Source organism: Protopterus annectens, chromosome 8.part1 (assembly GCF_019279795.1).
Source record: "Protopterus annectens isolate FY-2018-M chromosome 8.part1, PAN1.0, whole genome shotgun sequence".
NCBI classification, from domain to species: Eukaryota; Metazoa; Chordata; order Ceratodontiformes; family Protopteridae; genus Protopterus; species Protopterus annectens.
In genome coordinates, this window is record NC_056742.1 from 305356751 (window position 1) to 305374887 (window position 18137).

Here is an 18137-nt window from a genome sequence, read left to right on the forward strand (position 1 = left end):
ATGGAAAAATAAAGTACAGTTGTGTACCTACCATAAATGTAGATGTTCGAGTGTATTCACTGTTGCAGTCATTACACTTGGGTTATCCTGCTGGCAGGCTACCCGCAGTTGGCCTGAATTCCAAAGTCTTGGTCCGGCATTGGTTGCTGTCGCCTCTTCCCCGATGTCAGTGCGCCAGGGGTATAAAAGATGCAGCCGACGCCATTTTCTTCAGTTTTTCTTGCCCCAGATGTCAGGTGCCTCCAAAAGGGTTGGTTAAATTTAGCACAAAACCGACAACTAGCTACGTCGTGGTCAGGGCCTAGGCAAGGAATACAGTAAGAGTGAAAATCCTTATGAGGTATTTGCTTCCCACAAGAAATACAATTGTTAGCTTTTTCTGACATTGGTCTGGAGCAAGAAAAAAAAGTTTCCCCAATGGGGTGCTTAGCTTTATAGAAGACTTCGGATCTGAAATTCAATTTCAAAAATCTCAGGAGTCGGCTGACCGGCACTTGCGAACTGCTTTTGTTTCAGGCACCGCGCGGCAAGAAAGACTGAAGAAAATGGCGTCGGCTGCATCTTTTATACCCCTGGCGCACTGACGTCAGGGAAGAGGTGACAGCAACCGACGCCGGACGAAGACTTTGTAATTCAGGCCGACTGCGGGTAGCCTGCCAGTAGGATAACCCAAGTGTAATGACTGCAACAATGAAACACTATGGACATTTACTACATTTGGTATTGCTGGGGATGAAAACAGACTGTAAATCAGCTTACCAGTTGCAACAAAAGGCATTCACCATAGAGAACAACTCAGGGACCACCTGTGAGACATCAGCAGACCCCAGTTACACCTGCTGACAAGTGATATGGCCTTACCTGAGACATGCACCATCAAGAAAGCACCAAGTAAACATTGCACATTCAAATAGCTGTATGGTCTCCTGTGAGAGGATAAGAGTGTGGTCCCCTTGATTGCTGACATATGAAACCAGTGTCATGATGTCAGAGTGGCTAGTAACAGCACGACGAAGGAGGAGGTCCTGTAGAGCCTTGAACATCAGCATGACTAACCTCTTCTCCAAGACATAAGCAGTGGTCTATCCCAGCTCAGGACAGGTGCATCTGTGATAACAACCACTTTGGAAGAGGGAGGAGAAAAAGGAACAATATTGTGAGAAACTGTCCTGATGCAACCACCAATGCAGATGCTGACAACATGCTGAAGAAACTAAATGGACACAAGGTCAATGTTCTGATGTCATTGGACCCTCAAAGTCTACTGAGGAACTCTTGTACCTTGCAAAGGAAGAAAAAAAATCCTCTCCCTTGAGCAGTATGGCACAGACATACAGACATCACAGCTCCAGCAGAAGACAGAAAAGACAAAACTAACTTGATGGGATGAAATCCTGTGTTGGGGAGATTTGCCATACAAGTTGATGAATCAAGGTGACAGTCAATGAACTTACAGCACCTTCAAATGGGACTTCAATGTTCTCGGACATTCCCAAGGACCAAAACAGCTGTAACAAGCAAGCCCTTACTCAAAAATCAGTGAATCTACTGTGTGTACAGCTAAAAATCACCAATTTTATTTCCAGCAGTCCAAGATATGCTGCAGTAATGATCATGCATTTAGTGAAAACCCTAGAGGATGTGTTGAGACCAGACGAGGGCCCTGAGCAAATAGTGACTTGCTTCGATCCTGAAGCACAGAAATATACTGTGTGTCCTGACTATCTCGGTATGTGGACAGGTTTCCTGGAGTCTACAACACATCCAATCTTCCTTATCAAGATTGGATTAAAATTACTTTAAAGGGACTGGGTAATTTTTCAGGAAAATTATTAAAATGCCTTTTAGACCATTCCCAGACATTCCTCAAGATATTCCTTTTTATGTAAATTTTAACTGTTTTAATATCCACAGACTGGCTAGTTAATAAAATTTATTCACTTGCTTAGATATTTTTATAGGTCCACAAATGCATTAAATGACATCAAATGTACTCTACCAAAACGTGAATTGGAAGAAAATCTGAGTATTTATTTTTGCAAAGCACAGAATTCAGCAGGCCAGTACACAAACTAAAAACTCAAAAGCAGCACAGCAAACTTAAGATGTTAAAGGGTTGTAACTTAATATGCCAGACACCTAAATACAACGCTGCACATTCTCCACCTGTGCTGGGAACTGAACAGTGTTGGAAGCAAAAACATATGTACATAAATGCAAAACTACTAATTCTTAAAATACTTGTCCTCGTCTATGGAATAACACAGATACAGAATGGAATAGATAAGAACAGCTGCTGAACATTTCACCAACAGATCTACTAGGAAACATTAATATGGCTCTTAAGTGCACTTTAACATGGTAAATCTTGAGATTTTACTGCCTAAAGTTCATATACAGAAGAGCACAAACATCACATCCAGTAAAATAAACTTTTTTTATTTATTTATTTATTTTTTTTAATTATCCTTTAAGAAAATCAAGAGTTTGACCAACAATTCACTCTTATGCAGAATGGGGGACCTGTTTAAAATAACTAACAAAAATGTGAACTTTAGTCAAGCATTTTAAAAACTTAAGATCAGAAGGCAGTTAAAATGCAAAGTCCACAAATATCTGCCTGCAAGGCTTGGAAAACTCTTGTGCATTTAATAAAGTAAAACATAAAATAATTACAGTGAAACTTTAGCACCACGACTGTCTTTCACAGCAAAAAAGTGAAAAAATAAACCACCAAGGGAGATGCTAGTTAGTCTGACCATTTGCAAGAATTCCCAACTTTTTAAATGAATGAAGTGGGATCCTCATAAACCACCTGGAAAAAAACACTAAGTTGTGACAGTCCGCTTATTAATTTATTCTAATGAAGATACAGAAAAGTGCTGAAAGGTGAAAAGATATTTTAGACATAAAAATGAATTTGATTTTTTTTTTTGTATATAAATTTGTGTGTTGCTGTACTACACTAGTATGATGCACGTGTGTGTATTAATAAACATTTTATACAATACACACACACACACACACACACACACACACACACACACACACACACACACACACACACACACACACACAAACTATTCATACGCATAGAAACACGCATACGTATGGGAAAAAAAAAGGAAAAAGAAAATACTAGCCTTGCTCAATCAATTTGTGATCTAGAGCTCTCAACCCACAGGATCATAGAAAGGTATTAGGCTATTAGCCCTGAGGTCCTTATAAGCCAAGCCAAGAGTTTAGCCCATGTTTAGACAAGTCAGCACCCAAAGCACCACCTGTCCAGGAGGGACACTGGTGGAATCCCAGGAGTGTATTTTCCATTTCCCATTCAGTTATCCAGGTTGTGCTTAAAAAGGGATAATGACATACTCTGCTTGATGTGGATAGGGATTCTATTCCACAGATGGGGGAGTCTCTGGGACACAATCTGAACTGCCAACAAGTCCTACTGATGTCACAGGCTAGGTTGAGGTCGTGCATGTGGGTTACTCGATTGGAGCTTGACTTGGAGATATGCAGCAGTCCCATCAAGGTAGGGTCTGAGATTGCTTTGTATGCCAGAGGTCACTTCTGAGGAGTCTGTATGAGACTGAGTAGAGGGACAGGGCTTTCAGCCTATGTACGGGTAGCTGTTTGAGGTCCTGGATTCTCCTGGTGTCGAACCTCTGGTCTCTCCAGCTGCTGCATGTGCTTTGTGAGGTGGATGCCGAAAGGGGCACTGTACTCAATAACTGGCCAGGCACAGGAAGAATACAAGGATGTTACAACCTCTTTGTCCCTAGATGAGATACCCTTCCTTATGAGGTGGGCCATGTAGAAAGCTTTCCATACAAACAGAAGCAACATGGTGGTCAAAAGTCAGGTTGCTATCAACCTGGGTGCCAAAGTCCCTCAGGACTGACTGCGTGTTTAGGACGTTGTTATTAATGTTATAGTATGTCAGGATGTCAAGTCTCCCCAAAGGGGATGATGATGATGCATTTTTTGACATTCACCTTGAGGCCATGTTTCTGGCACCAGTCATTTGTTTGGGCAAGATCCTCTTGGAAGGGCATCCACATCACTTTGGGAATTTGTGACCGTGTCCAACTTGCAGTCATCTGCAAACCTGGTCAGCCATAGCCCACTGGTTTTGGCCTGCACCTCAGAGAAGTATAACCTGAATAAAGAGAGGACCCAAGACCGATCCCACTGGGTATGCCACTCGTTACAAGTCTACTGCTTGAGGTGGCTTCTATCAGTGAGCCAGCTTGCTACCCATCTGGTAACATATGAATTGATGCCTAGTTGACAGAGTTTATCTATTATGCCAGAGTTGGGAATAGTGTCAAAGGCTTTGGCCGGGTCAAGGAAGGTGGTGTGCACAATCTTCTCCTCATCCATGGCTTTGGTGACAATCTGAAAGAAAACCGAACAGATTTAACAGACATGACCTCCCCCTTGACAAAGCCAAACTATGTGCAGTCGAGTGTTTGGAGGTTGCCAATATCCCTGTTAATGAGGTCCATGATAATCCGTTCCATGACCTTGCAGATCAGGCTAGTTAGGCTGATGGGTCTATAATTTCCCAGATTGATGGATGCTACATCTTTGTGTAAAGGGATGACAGTAGCTGTCCTCCACTCCGCTAGGGCAAAGCTGGTACTCAGGCGGTGGTTGAATAGGGTGCCTAATGGTGCTGCAAGTTCATGTACAATGCAGCCTAGGATGTTTTCCGGTCCCATGGAGGCTGTATATTTTGCCTTTGAAAGGGCAGTGATGACCTGTTCCCTAGAGATAAGGGAGGGTGGTAGGTACTGGGGATGTCCTGATTTACTGAGGGGGGGGGGAAATGGAGAGATGAAGTTTTCGTTGAATCTGTCAGCCAGTTGGTTGGCTTTATCTACAGCATTTGTGTACATGGTGCCCTTGACCATCAGTTCTGAACAGATCTGGGTGCTTCCTTTGAGATTGTGGACATATGTGAAGAAGGCCTTATGACTGTCTCTAGCAAATGAGGCCAATTTGGACTCAAAGTTGGCTTTAGAGGATTTCACTAGTGCTTTTACTTGCTTGTTCAAGCTAAGGAGACATTGCTGTCCAGGAAGGAGCAGGTGCCCAATTGGAAGCAATTTTTTTTCCTTTTGTTATATAATTTATTGCAGATGTCCACCAGATGGGTTTACTCTTCCTTGCAGAGGATGATTTTTGTCCTGTCAGGTACTCCTGATTCCATACATATGTATAAATTTTCATATAGTACTTTGGTGTAGATTTAGACATTGGTGCTAGTTCCTACATAGGGGGAGGGGGCTGTGAAGCTGTTTATACCATACCTCAGGAGGTTGTAATCAGCTTTGGAGAAGTTTTATTGTTTGATCCTAGCTAGAGGGGGGGGGAGGGAGATGGTGACTTCGAAAGTGACCACTTTATGGTCAGATCTTACCAGGAAGGATGATACTGTAAGGGTACTGCAGAGGTTACTCGTTGGTTAATACAAAGTCCAAAATATTATCACCTCTTGTGGGAGTACCGACCAACTGTTCCAAGGCATTTGCACTGATAAAAAAAAAAAAAAAAAACAAAATCGAGGAATCTCTGGGCATTTGTGTTCTGGCATGAGTAGCTTTTCCGATCTGTGGATGGGTAGTTAACCAAGTCACCCAGGATCAGGGCAAAGCATTGAATATTGACAGATTCGAAGAGGTCCAGATAGGTGGAGTGGGCATCTTGAGTCAAATTTGGGGGCCTGTAGCTAGCTGTGATGTGAATAGGGGTCTTGTCAGCAGTTAACTGCTCCTGGAGTGTCTCCTGTGCATCATACTGTTTGACCAGCCTGGAGGTGTGTGTCTTTAATGTACACTGAAACTTCACCTCCTTTGGCTTTGCTGCCCCCAGTTTGGGGTCTGAATGTATGATAGGATGAGAAACCAGGTAAGGCTGGGGTGCTCTCCGCAGCTTTGAACCAGGTTTCTGTGACTGCACAAATGTCAGCATCTTCCAGGGTTAAGAATGCTTGCAATGAGTGCAGTTTCATGCTTACACTCCTAGTGTTTAGCAGCATGACCTTTAATTTGCGTTTTGTTGAATTTTTATGCTGGTAGTATGGACCTCAGGACTCTTCCTAAAAAAGGCACTATGAGGGAGGAAAGAGACTTTGCCAGAAGCCTGAAGCCCAAGTGAGACAGATGCAGGTCATCTCTAGCAAAGCATCGTTGTCTGTTGATCATATCTTCCCAGGCCGTCAGGTACTGGATTCCCATGGAATGACATCAGAAACCAAGCCAACTGTTAAAGTCAATCATTTTCTGTTTGTACTGAGGCATCATTCTGGGTGACGGTAGAATGCTGCTTAAGACTAGGGGCATACCTGTCTGGGACACATTCAGTGAGCTCAATTATATAGTGCGAGGGGGGGGGGTACGTCTCAAGTCGTTCACGCCAACATGGACTATGACAGAGTCATAACAGTAGCTGTTGAAAGAGTTTAGTGTGTGTGTGATATGGCAGATTCTGGCACCTGACAAACGGCTAACAGTAAATGTCTCCTTATCCAACCTGGTGAGAGAGGCACAGCTGTGTGTCTCACAATGGAGTCTCCAATGACTACCATGTTGGTTTTATGGTTAGGCCTTAGTGGCTGTGAGACAGGTGTGTGGACTATATGCATTGTATGTGGTGTGGAGGGTTGCGGAGGTGTGTTTTTGCCTCTGAGGTCTCGTCTGCTTTTGTTGAGAACCTCCGCATACATCAGTATATGTTGTACAGGTGTAGGTGGTGGTCAAGGTGTAGTGATTGTGTTGACAACCTTCTCAGTACCAGACACACTGGATTATGAGGGAGAGAGCATAGACTCTTGGTTCTTAATGTAATTGCATCTCTCACAAATTGTGCCCCTAGGTAGTAGTAGATGGTTGCCCGTGTAGTTTCTACACTGTGTGAGGATGCCCATATCAACCAGGCTGGCAGGAAAAACCGTAGAAAAAATTGTCCATTCATATTTGTCAGAATCTGAGGGAAGAGAGGCCACGGAGAGCTAAGGGGTAGGCCTAAAGCCGAAGTGCTTAAACCAAAACCAAGAGGCTTAGAATAACAAAATTTAAGTAGGCTAAAAACAAGTAATAAATGCAACAGAAAAATATGTACTTGAACACTTTAGAAAACTAGTAGCAGAAAAAGCAAGATGAGGCAGAGTAACAGAGTAGGAGGAGGAACACAAATACTTAAGCAGCCAAATAAAGTGTTTGTTTATTTTTTTTTGGGGGGGGGGGGAACAGAAGATAATTCAAGGTTATGAAACTAAGTGGGCTGGCATTCCCAAAAATGTTGTCTCTACATTAGATAGAAAGAGCTAATGAGACTGGAACAGTATCCCAGATCAAATTTACAGTTGGGGTGGGCAACTGCAAAACCATGAAGTTTAAGAACAAGACAACAATAGGGAGGGAGGGTAAGAAATTATGCTACAGTTACTAGCTGCACTATTTTAGATAGAAAATACTACAGAAATGGTTATCACAGCAGAACAGCAGTGAGACACTTAATGAAAACTAAAGGGGGCAAAAAGATTCTAGAGAATACTTTTAACTGCAAACAAATCAGTTATATAACATTCCCTGGCAGGAAAATCAGAACAGATGCTTAAAATGGATAAACTTTCCAGTAAATACCTTTCACATTGTTAGTGAAATTTGGCTAAAAAAGTTTTACAGTGAGGCAGTAACAAAAATGACTTAAACAAGTCTAGTAAGGCAGACAATTGCAGTACAACAGTGCAGAGTAGTTTATAGCAATAAAATACAAAATAAAAAGTAATATCACCGCTCTCCTAAGTGTCCTCTGGCAACGTGTAACACCGAAAATCTCGAAGTAAAATACCTTAGGACACACCACGAGAAGTACAAAATCTGCTTTTATTCAATTGAACAGAAAAATAATATAAGATAAGCGCTTTCGCGTGCTGAAGGTGCACGCTTCCTCAGATCTCATTTTATGACAAGGGTTACTTGATTCTTATATTGAACAATGACCAATACAAGCTCTTCTTCAATTAAGGATAATTAGCAATTAGTGCAAACCCTATTCTTCAACGCTAGTACGAAACTTCCTACTAAAAACAGTATGAATGTGAACCTAGGCTCACATTCAGTTAGCAAAAGCTAAACATAAGAGATGTTAATAAGAAACTAGACAAATAACACATTTCTAAAACCTTTGGAGCAATCATCTAATAAATATTCATAATAATGTTTCTGAAACTTAAATACAAGCTAATACTATGAACTTGAAGAATTATAAAAACATACGAACAGTTCATTACAAGACGAACTCAATTCGCTTGCCTGAGTTGTCATTCAAAAAATCAAGCAGCACTCTCAATCAGTTTTGACTGAACTGTGAGTGCTCCGCGTTGACCCGTAATATTAGCTATTAAGATCTACTGACACTCTTCATAACTCATAATAGACAGTTCTAAAAGATATAAAACAGTAAGTGATGTATACGTTGAAGTGCTGATTAAAAATTTTTTACTGTAAATCTTAATCATCTCAGCCTGTCTGTTTTTATGTTATATAAGTTTTTATGAGCCATAATTATGGACTATTGATTTAGTTTTAGACCAAGCTCACACAGAACGAGTAGGACATCAACGATAAGTTAAGATATTATATATATCAAGGTAATGAGTTTTTAACAACTTGAATGATAGGAAAGATTCTGTGAAGAGCATAAAACGTTGATGAGGATTTATAAAGCAATTCAGCCAACAAAGGGCCTATTTTCTTAAGATTGTAAAGGTTTCCTGTTTCATTAGTTTATTTATTAGAGGTTGCCTCAGGTATATGGGCATTATACTATAGTGAACAGCTCCGACATCTATTCCATCAATCGCATGCTCAGAAGCCTTTCACTTTCATTCACCAAGCTTGCGCAGTGAGCTCTTCACTGCACATTACAGGTCATTTTTCTTACGATTGGAAGAGTGGGTCTAACTGGGTTGGGAACATTCACAATTCAGGCCAAACCTCATTTTTATTGTTCAATGTCTATTTTTTATGTATAAAATTGGAGAATATTAGTGCCCTAAATAGTTGTAAAGTGGAATGTAAAGTAGACTGTGCAAGTGGAATGTAAATTCAGCAGCCTAATGCTGCTTCCGCTAGCAGAATTACAGTGAACTTTCATTATTTACAAGACCCCTGCTATGTTTGAGCGCAGCCTTAGGGTTATCACGTTGGATGAAATAGGTTTATTCTATTTCATTATTTTGATGAGATGTTCTAGATTTTATAAACAGGAATTTTGTATAATTTGCATCACCAAATAAATACTACTGAGCATTAGTTGTTATTTTTAAAACACAATAGTTTAACGCAGTTTTTGCACGTAGTGCCATATTGGTTTTTATTATACACAAGAGCCCAGTTGGGTTAGAGTACAGCTTGATTGTGAATATGTCAGATGAGACAGAATTATTCTATTTCACAGACAGGCTGAGATGATTAAGATTTACAGTAAAAAATTTTTTAATCAGCACTTCAACATATACATCACTTACTGTTTTATATCTTTTAGAACTGTCTATTATGAGTTATGAAGAGTGTCAGTAGATCTTAATAGCTAATATTACGGGTCAACGCGGAGCACTCACAGTTCAGTCAAAACTGATTGAGAGTGCTGCTTGATTTTTTGAATGACAACTCAGGCAAGCGAATTGAGTTTGTCTTGTTGTAATGAACTGTTCGTATGTTTTTATAATTCTTCAAGTTCATAGTATTAGCTTGTATTTAAGTTTCAGAAACATTATTATGAATATTTAGTAGACGATTGCTTCAAAGGTTTTAGAAATGTGTTATTTGTCTAGTTTCTTATTAACATCTCTTATGTTTAGCTTTTGCTAACTGAATGTGAGCCTAGGTTCACATTCATACTGTTTTTAGTAGGAAGTTTCGTACTAGTGTTGAAGAATAGGGTTTGCACTAATTGCTAATTATCCTTAATTGAAAAAGAGCTTGTATTGGTCATTGTTCAATATAAGAATCAAGTAACCCTGGTCATAAAATGAGATCTGAGGAAGCGTGCACCTTCAGCACGCGAAAGCGCTTATCTTTTATTATTTTTCTGTTCAATTGAATAAAAGCAGATTTTGTACTTCTCGTGGTGTGTCCTAAGGTATTTTACTTCGAGCAATAAAATACAGTAAAAAGTAGGTAGCAGACAAAAAATGCAAAAAATTGTAAGGATAAGCAATAACTAGTAAAATTAAGCAAGAAAACAGGATACTTAGTGTTATACATCACAGATCAGTGTTGTGCAGACCATCATCATCACAAAGTACAAACCGTTTCTACAAACGTAGAACTACTGGCTCATATTAAATATTTTGCTATACAGTCATTATGTAGGCTAAGTCCATATCTGCTTAAATTTAAAAGGTATCAAAATGGCTATCTGTAGGACTCTTAACAGTACAGATCCTGCTGTTATAAATGCAGTTTCATATAAAAAGTATCCCAGAAAGAGTAGGAAGCAGAAAAAGCTGCCCCTCTTACATTAACCTGTTTTACAGATAAAAAAAAATACATATTTGTATTTGTATAAAAGAAACAGTACATAACGTTAGCATACTGACAACGTTAAAGTACATTAATGTTCTGCTGACATACTCATATGCAAACTAAATTCAATGGAAAGCCTTTTTTGGATACAACTGAAGGACATCTTTCCTTCTGGAAATATATTTAGGACAGTGAGGAGAGACATGGCGGGTATTAGGTAAAGATGATAGAAGGTTTTGAGAGGTTTGCGGACAAGAATGATAACCATCAGAGAAGGCATACATAGAGAGTAATGACCTTATACACTGAAATAAGTTAAATCAATAAATGCATCAGGCAAAATACTAAGCTGTACATTAAGTGGATAAAATAGTCTCTGCATGACTCAGCATAAGAGAGAGAGACAACAGTCAAATACTTTTACCACATAGATGTACAGTGGAGTAGCTATGCATCTGTTACTTTCAAGGAACATGTTTAATCACACAAGAGGATGACTACAAATGTTTTCCTTATTTATTTATTTTGCTGGGGGCGGATTCTAGCAGTACAGAGCTCAGGACTCATTTAGCTGGGATGCCAACAAAAGAAGTGAAACTGAAAACCTGAAGTACTGCTAAATATCAAATTACCACAACTAGTTCAGCACTGCTGCATTTAGCCACTATGACTTCTGCAGTAGTGCAGCCTACAATGGCCTGCTTTCAGTGCAGTAATGCAAAGCAATAAACATGTGACATTAACTGCTACAGAAATAAAAGGTGACTGTACCATAAAATACATCACTGCCATTGGAGGCTGTGAAATTTCAGGAAATGGTGCAGTAGAGGCTCATCACAAAAACATACTTATGCTTTATCAAATCCCACCGAAACCTGCACACCATCACGGTGTGTAAAGGATTCTTTAGCACATTTTAAATGGAACACCATAGAATTTGCAATCTGCTTTAGCCATGTCCAAAAACCCAAAAGTGTTGGGATGCTTATATGGAAACCTTCTGGATTACAAAACTGTTTTTAGGGCAGAATACTGTCTGTTGTCTACCTGCTAATACCATTTTAGGCAAGGCATTTCACACCTTTCCCTTATGACATCAGGTAGGCAAAAATGATACTGGAAGAAATGCTTATTCCAATATTCATTGTTAGGATGGAAAATTAGGTTATGAATGTAAAAAAAAAAAAAGTGGGATAATCACTGAATGCCCTTACACCTCTCATAGGTTCATAGATTAGTACTAGGCTAACAGCACTTCTGGGCCATTTTAAGCATAGCCAATTACCCCATGTGAGAATCAAACCCTGTACCTTGCAACTGTAAGGTAAACACCTTAACCATTATGCCAAGCTCCCACCCCTCGCTCTGCTTGTGGCAATTTTCTAGGCACCTTATGCTTACTGACAGGATAAATACATGTAACAAGCAGATTTACAAATGATAAATCTCCCTGGGGTAATTAGGTAGAAAGGTTCCTTCCAGCAGGAACATACTATACACATTGTAAAACTTGATAAAATGTGGTCGAACTGTTTTCTTATAGTCTACTGGATTCAATAATCTTGCCTTCTCCGTGACTGAAGCAACTCGTTGCCTAAAAATGTACCATTCTGTACTAGAAAATAACCAGCGGTCAGTCTGTGGCCTGGGCTTCTCAGTAACAACATATAGGTTTTCCTTACCAGGCATCGTTTCATCTGGAAAGACTGCACCTTCACTGCTTGAATTGCTTCATCGAGGAGCTTTTCCTGCTCATCTTGTGGGGACTGCTGAGTTGTAGGCTACACAAAAGGAAAATAAAACATAGTCAACATGAAACTTCTCTGATCATTTGCAAAAGTATGCAAGATTTAAAAGACTATGAGAAAAAAAAAGTTATAAATCCTAGCATTCGGTGCCATTTGCAGTACAAAGCTGGACGTAAATATCAAACGTTCTACAAAAATTACTATGGAAACATTTTCTAAATCACTGCTGTCAGATAAAGTGAAACAGGGAATTACAGTGATAACCTTAAAACATGATTCAAAGCAGTCAACAATATTACTACTTCCAAAATTAAGTTGTATTAAATCTCTCCAGAAATATGTTAAAAGGTAAATCGTTACATGTGCTCAGTTCTCTTTGCCAGACCAGTGAAAAGTGATTAGGTTAGAGAAAAACAAAATGTTCTGCAACAAGTTAAAAAGCAAAATTATAAATGAAGACCACCTTACACTGAAGCACTAATGACTAAGAAAAGGTTACCACCGTTATTAAACGATACGTATGAAAACGCTTTCAAATAGAAGAAAAGTACAGGAATCATGACAGACTCAAACCACAGGACTGTCAACAGTCAGCCAAACATGGAAACGTATAACCACATTAAAATGCATTTTACGACCCAAGCCCCTGCCACCCCCTTCAAACACTCTCGATGGATGTACTTTAAATTAAGGGGAATTCTCCAAAATGCCAGTCTTGAAGTAACAGTATCACCTGCATTTTTCCATTTACATTTCACTTTAAATGTGAATCACAAGTGCCTCATACTTCGAGCTGGAGTAGATAAAAGCTCAGTCCAAAAACAGAAGTAAAACATACACACTAAACGTGGCATAACAAGAGCTTTTACTCCACTGAAAGTGCAAGTCATACATTTATGTAAGGAAACCTCCCAGTACAATGCGGGAAGTAGGAGTTTGTGACAAGGGGGGGGGGGGGGCTGGAGAAACTGACATGCACACAGTGAAGGACATTAAAGATTACTTAAAGATTACTAGGTTCGGAGGAAAAATCTAAGTACAAGGTCCTTCATTTTCCAGCCATAGAAAAGGGTTTGGTCCTAGAAGCAGGCAAAAGACTAGAACAGGGAGGTCTCTATACTGAGCACTAAAAACAAATGTTAAGTGAAGACTGGAAACCAAAATGCAAACTATTCAAGCACATTGCAAAAAAAGTTTTACTTTTACAGATTTTAAAGCCTCCATAATGCACAGAATACATTCCCAGCAAATGTAAATGGAATGCTGATTAAGCAGCACCTATGCCCAACAGTACATACTGTGGATATGCCAGCAACCAGATCTAGGGTAACTGAACTAACATTACATATACAAACAACAAATCAATGCAAGTCACAAAAAGCATATATTTCTTCACATATACACAACATCCAAAACGAAAAAAAGGACTTAAAGAAGCGAAAGTAAGAACAAGTACATGCAGGAATCCATGCTCCATGCAATCCTTAAATATATAACCAACTCCATGGCTGCTTTAGGAGGACAGAAAAAGGACATTCCCCCTCCTACAGTGATGATTCTCTGAGAGATTCTATCATTTAAAAAAAAAAAAAACATCAGGTTGCAACCAGCCTTACACTAGCATAACCACACTGATTTTAAAATGCACACCTTGAATATATCAGGACCCTATAGAAAACTAGCATCCAGGAACCCAAAAATAAACTTTACATCTGTTCTGCCAAAATGTTGAGTGAATGGATGCAACCATCTAGCTAGTTTAGCCACACAACATTTGCAGATGGAAGATGCTACTACTTTATAGGTTCATAGGTTGGTACTAGGCTATCGGCCCTAGGGCCTATACAAGCCTAGCCATAACAATTCCCTGGCTATTTCTTCCCACAGTATTTACTTCCCTGGACCTCTGTCTAGCAGGGCGACTGACGTGATCCCCAGGGTGAATTTCCCATCCAGTCATCAAGGTTCCTTTTGAAGAGGGCCAAAGAGGTGCTCTGCTTGACATGTATGGGCAGTCTATTCCAGAGTCTGGAGAGTCTCTGGGTCAGGAACCTATCCCTCCAGCATGTTTTGTTCATTGTGATGACAAGGTTTAGATCCCTGGAGCGTGTGTCTCTGAAGTATTGGGATTTCTTTAAGTGTAGCATGTCCAACAGCTTTGCCTTTGACATGGCCTTGTATGTTAAGCAGAGATCGCCTCTAGAGTAGACGATATGCTACAGAATATAGGTGGAGTTTTTTTTTTTTTTTTTTTTAAGACGGTCAGCATAGGGAATCTGCTTTAGGCCTGTGATACTTTTAGTGAGGTATTTCTGTGGCCTTTCCAGTTGTTGCAGATGTCTTGAGAGGTACATACCAAACGGGGCGTTGTAGTCTATAATGGGTCTAATGAGGGATGAGTAACAATGACCTCCTTTTTTCTGGATGAAAAGCCCTTAGTGATGAGGTGTGCCACACAGAAGGATTTCCTGACTATTGTGGTGATGTGGTTATCGAAGGTGAGACCACTGTCCACCTGTGTCCCAAAGTCCTTTACAGCAATAACACTGTTCTCACAGTTGGTGCTGCATACTCATCGCATTACTCCTTCCCATCCAGATGTCAGTCACATGATCTAGCTTTAAAGTCAAAATCTAGCAAAGTAAAAGTATTTCCCAAAGCCTTTATCTGTAGGGCACTGACAGCTTCAGCTTACCTTGTGGTACACTGTATTAGAAATATATAAAAAGATGGAGAAATTAAAATAATGACAGGAATGGCCTCCATTCTGATGTGAAAGTATGACTGAAATGATAAAGATTAAAGTTTGTGAAATTAGTGTTAGCCAAAAGTGCTCTTTGCTGCACACGCAATGTGCACAGAATGGACTCCTCCTGCAATTAAGTTACATGTAGAGGTTTCATTTTTTTTTTATGAAGCCCATTGCTCCTACTGCTATAGGAACTGTGTATCCTTCTTCTATATCACCCAGGTTTGCAGGCAGAAAAAGTATTTTATGACAGTCTCTTTCTCTCTCTCCCTATGTAATGCACTGTAATCATGGGGTGTAGCAATTTCAATGATTAATGTGACTTTTGTCTTTTATTCATGGACTTCTACATCCAGTTCCCTTGCACCTATTTTTTTTGAACTGTTGGCAATGGGTAATCCTATGCAACATATACTTAATCATTCTCTATAATGCTTGGTGGTGAATATTTCCAATTCTTCTCAGCTACATCAGTGTGGTTATGTTTGCACAATTCCCAACGCAACAGTCTGGCCATATGATTATGCCTTTCAATATATAGGCCTTCTGCCATTAGTGTATCACACCCAGCAACAAGATGTGCGACTGCTTCCAGTTCTGTTTTTCAAAACCTGCACTTGTCCATTTCTCCCACATATTCAATGGGGTTGGTAAACTAATGTGTATGCAAGTCCACTCTCCTTGGCCATCAATATTAACCTTTCATCTTTTGGTTTAAATTCACCTGTCCTTAACCATTCTCGAGTTAGATTTTGATCGATAGGAGGTTGTTTGTGGAGTTTCTGTACTTGTAAAGTACAGTTGTGTACCTACCATAAATGTAGATGTTGGAGTGTATTCACTGTTGCAGTCATTACACTTGGGTTATCCTGCTGGCAGGCTACCCGCAGTCGGCCTGAATTCCACAGTCCTGGTCCGGCGTCGGTTGCTGTCACCTCTTCCCTGACGTCAGTGCGCCAGGGGTATAAAAGATGCAGCCGACGCCATTTTCTTCAGTTTTTCTTGCCCCAGATGTCAGGTGCCCCCAAAAGGGTAGGCTGTAAATATTATGATCATAAAAAAGCATGCACATAACCTTCATCTACAAGCAAATACACCACATAGGTTGTATAGAATAGAGAAGTACAGATAAATCCCAGCAAAGAAAAAAGGGGGATGGTGGGAGGGTAACCTGGACTGCAACAGTGAATACACTCGAACATCTACACTTATGGTAGGTACACAACTGTACTATGTTCGTGTTTCACTGTTGCAGTCATTACACTTGGGTTGAATCCCAAAGCGGAGGTTGGGTGGCTGGGCCTAAATAGAGTTTGGAGTGGCTATGAGGCCCTGCAGAACTGCAGTGGCAAAGCTTGCTCTGGATTTAGAGTAGAGGTAAATGGTAGTGCTTTGTAAAAGTGTGCACTGAAGTCCAGGTTGCAGCCTCCAAAATGTCCTTGGTTGGTACACCTCTGAGGAAGGCTGCTGAAGTGGCTGCTGCTCTGGTAGAATGTGGCCTAATGTCCTTGGACACTGATTTGCCATGTTGTGAATAGCAGAAATGAATGCAGTGGCCTATCCATTTTGAAATAGTCTGCTTTGAAATGACTTTTCCTTGCGATCCTGCAGCACATACCACTAAGAGTTGCTCAGTCTGAGTAAAAGCATAGCTGGCTGTGTATGTCCAAAGAATGCAGAAGTCTCTCTCCCTTATTCTGTGGGTTTGGATAAAAGGTAGGCAAATGTATGGTTTGGTAAGCCACACTGGACACTACCTTAGGCATAAATGTCGGGTTTGTCCTTAGAGAAACCCTGTCCTGATGGAAAATAATAAAAGGTTCCACAGCCATTAGTGCCTGTAACTCTGAGACTCTTCTTGCTTAAGTTATTGCTAGGAAAAGAGCGGTTTTCCATGACAAGTATTTTATCTCTGCTGTATTGGCTGGCTCAAAAGGAGGCAGTGTGAGTTTTTCCAAGACAAAGTTGAGGTCCCATGCAGGTATTGGAGTTGTCCTTGGAGGTCTTGTTTTTGGCCCCTCTGAGAAAAGTACAGTTTTGTACCTACCATAAATGTAGATGTTCGAAGATCCACATTGCTGCAGTCCTTACACTTGGGTAGTCCGCTGTCCTCGGTCGGCCCGAATATCAAAGTATAAGGCTGACGTCGGTCAAGGCGCATTTGACTGACATCAGAACGTCAGGGTACAAATGCGCATGACCGACGTCATATCCTCAGTCTTTTCTTGCTCCAGATGTCAGAAGACCCTAAAACTAAAGGTCAAAACCAAAAGACAGCAAACAACCAACCAACCACCTTTGCACTAACTATATATACAATATATACAATATACACAATATGTACAACCCAACCCACACAACCGCCTCTAACTACAGAGGGGAAGGAGGGAGGGTAAATTGGACTGCAGCAATGTGGATCTTCGAACATCTACATTTATGGTAGGTACAAAACTGTACTATGTTCTTCATCTCACATTGCTGCAGTCCTTACACTTGGGTAGAATCCCAAAGCAGAGGTAAGGGAGGATGGCTAACTACAAGGAAGCAGGAGCTGCCAAAATGCCCTGCAAAACAGCAGTGGCAAAACCAGCCCTGGATTTAGAGTAAAGTGGCAGGTGATAATGCCTAGAGAAAGTATGCACTGAACTCCAAGTAGCTGCCTCCAAAATATCCTTGGTTGCCACCCCCCTCAAAAAAGCTGTTGATGTAGCAGTAGCCCTAGTGGAATGAGGCCTAATCCCAGCTGGAACCTCCTTGCCATGATGGGAATAACAGAAAGCAATGCAAAACCCAATCCACTTAGAAATAGTTTGTTTTGACACAGGCTTGCCCTGAGAACTCAAAGCAAAAGAAACAAACAACTGCTGAGACTGCCTGAACCCTTTAGTTCTGTCCAAATAATAACGCAACTGCCTGTGTATATCTAAAGTGTGCAAAATCTTTTCCCCTTTATTTTGGGGATTTGCATAAAAAGTAGGCAAATGAATAGTTTGGTTTAAAGCCACACTAGAAACCACCTTAGGCATAAAGGAAGGATTAGTGCGTAATGATACCCTATCCTTATGGAAAATCAAGAAAGGCTCAACCGCCATAAGG

At 40.4% G+C, this 18137-nt stretch overlaps 1 protein-coding gene across 1 annotated transcript in view; it reads right to left on the reverse strand.

The window, feature by feature from the left end:
- The window catches only part of VPS35 (VPS35 retromer complex component), a gene marked incomplete in the record, with an annotated part of 976266 nt that overhangs the window by 887376 nt on the left and 70753 nt on the right, over positions 1 to 18137 (reverse strand). Inside the window, 1 exon segment of the mRNA XM_044081892.1 lies at positions 12227 to 12325. Coding sequence (XP_043937827.1) covers positions 12227 to 12325 — 99 coding nt within the window.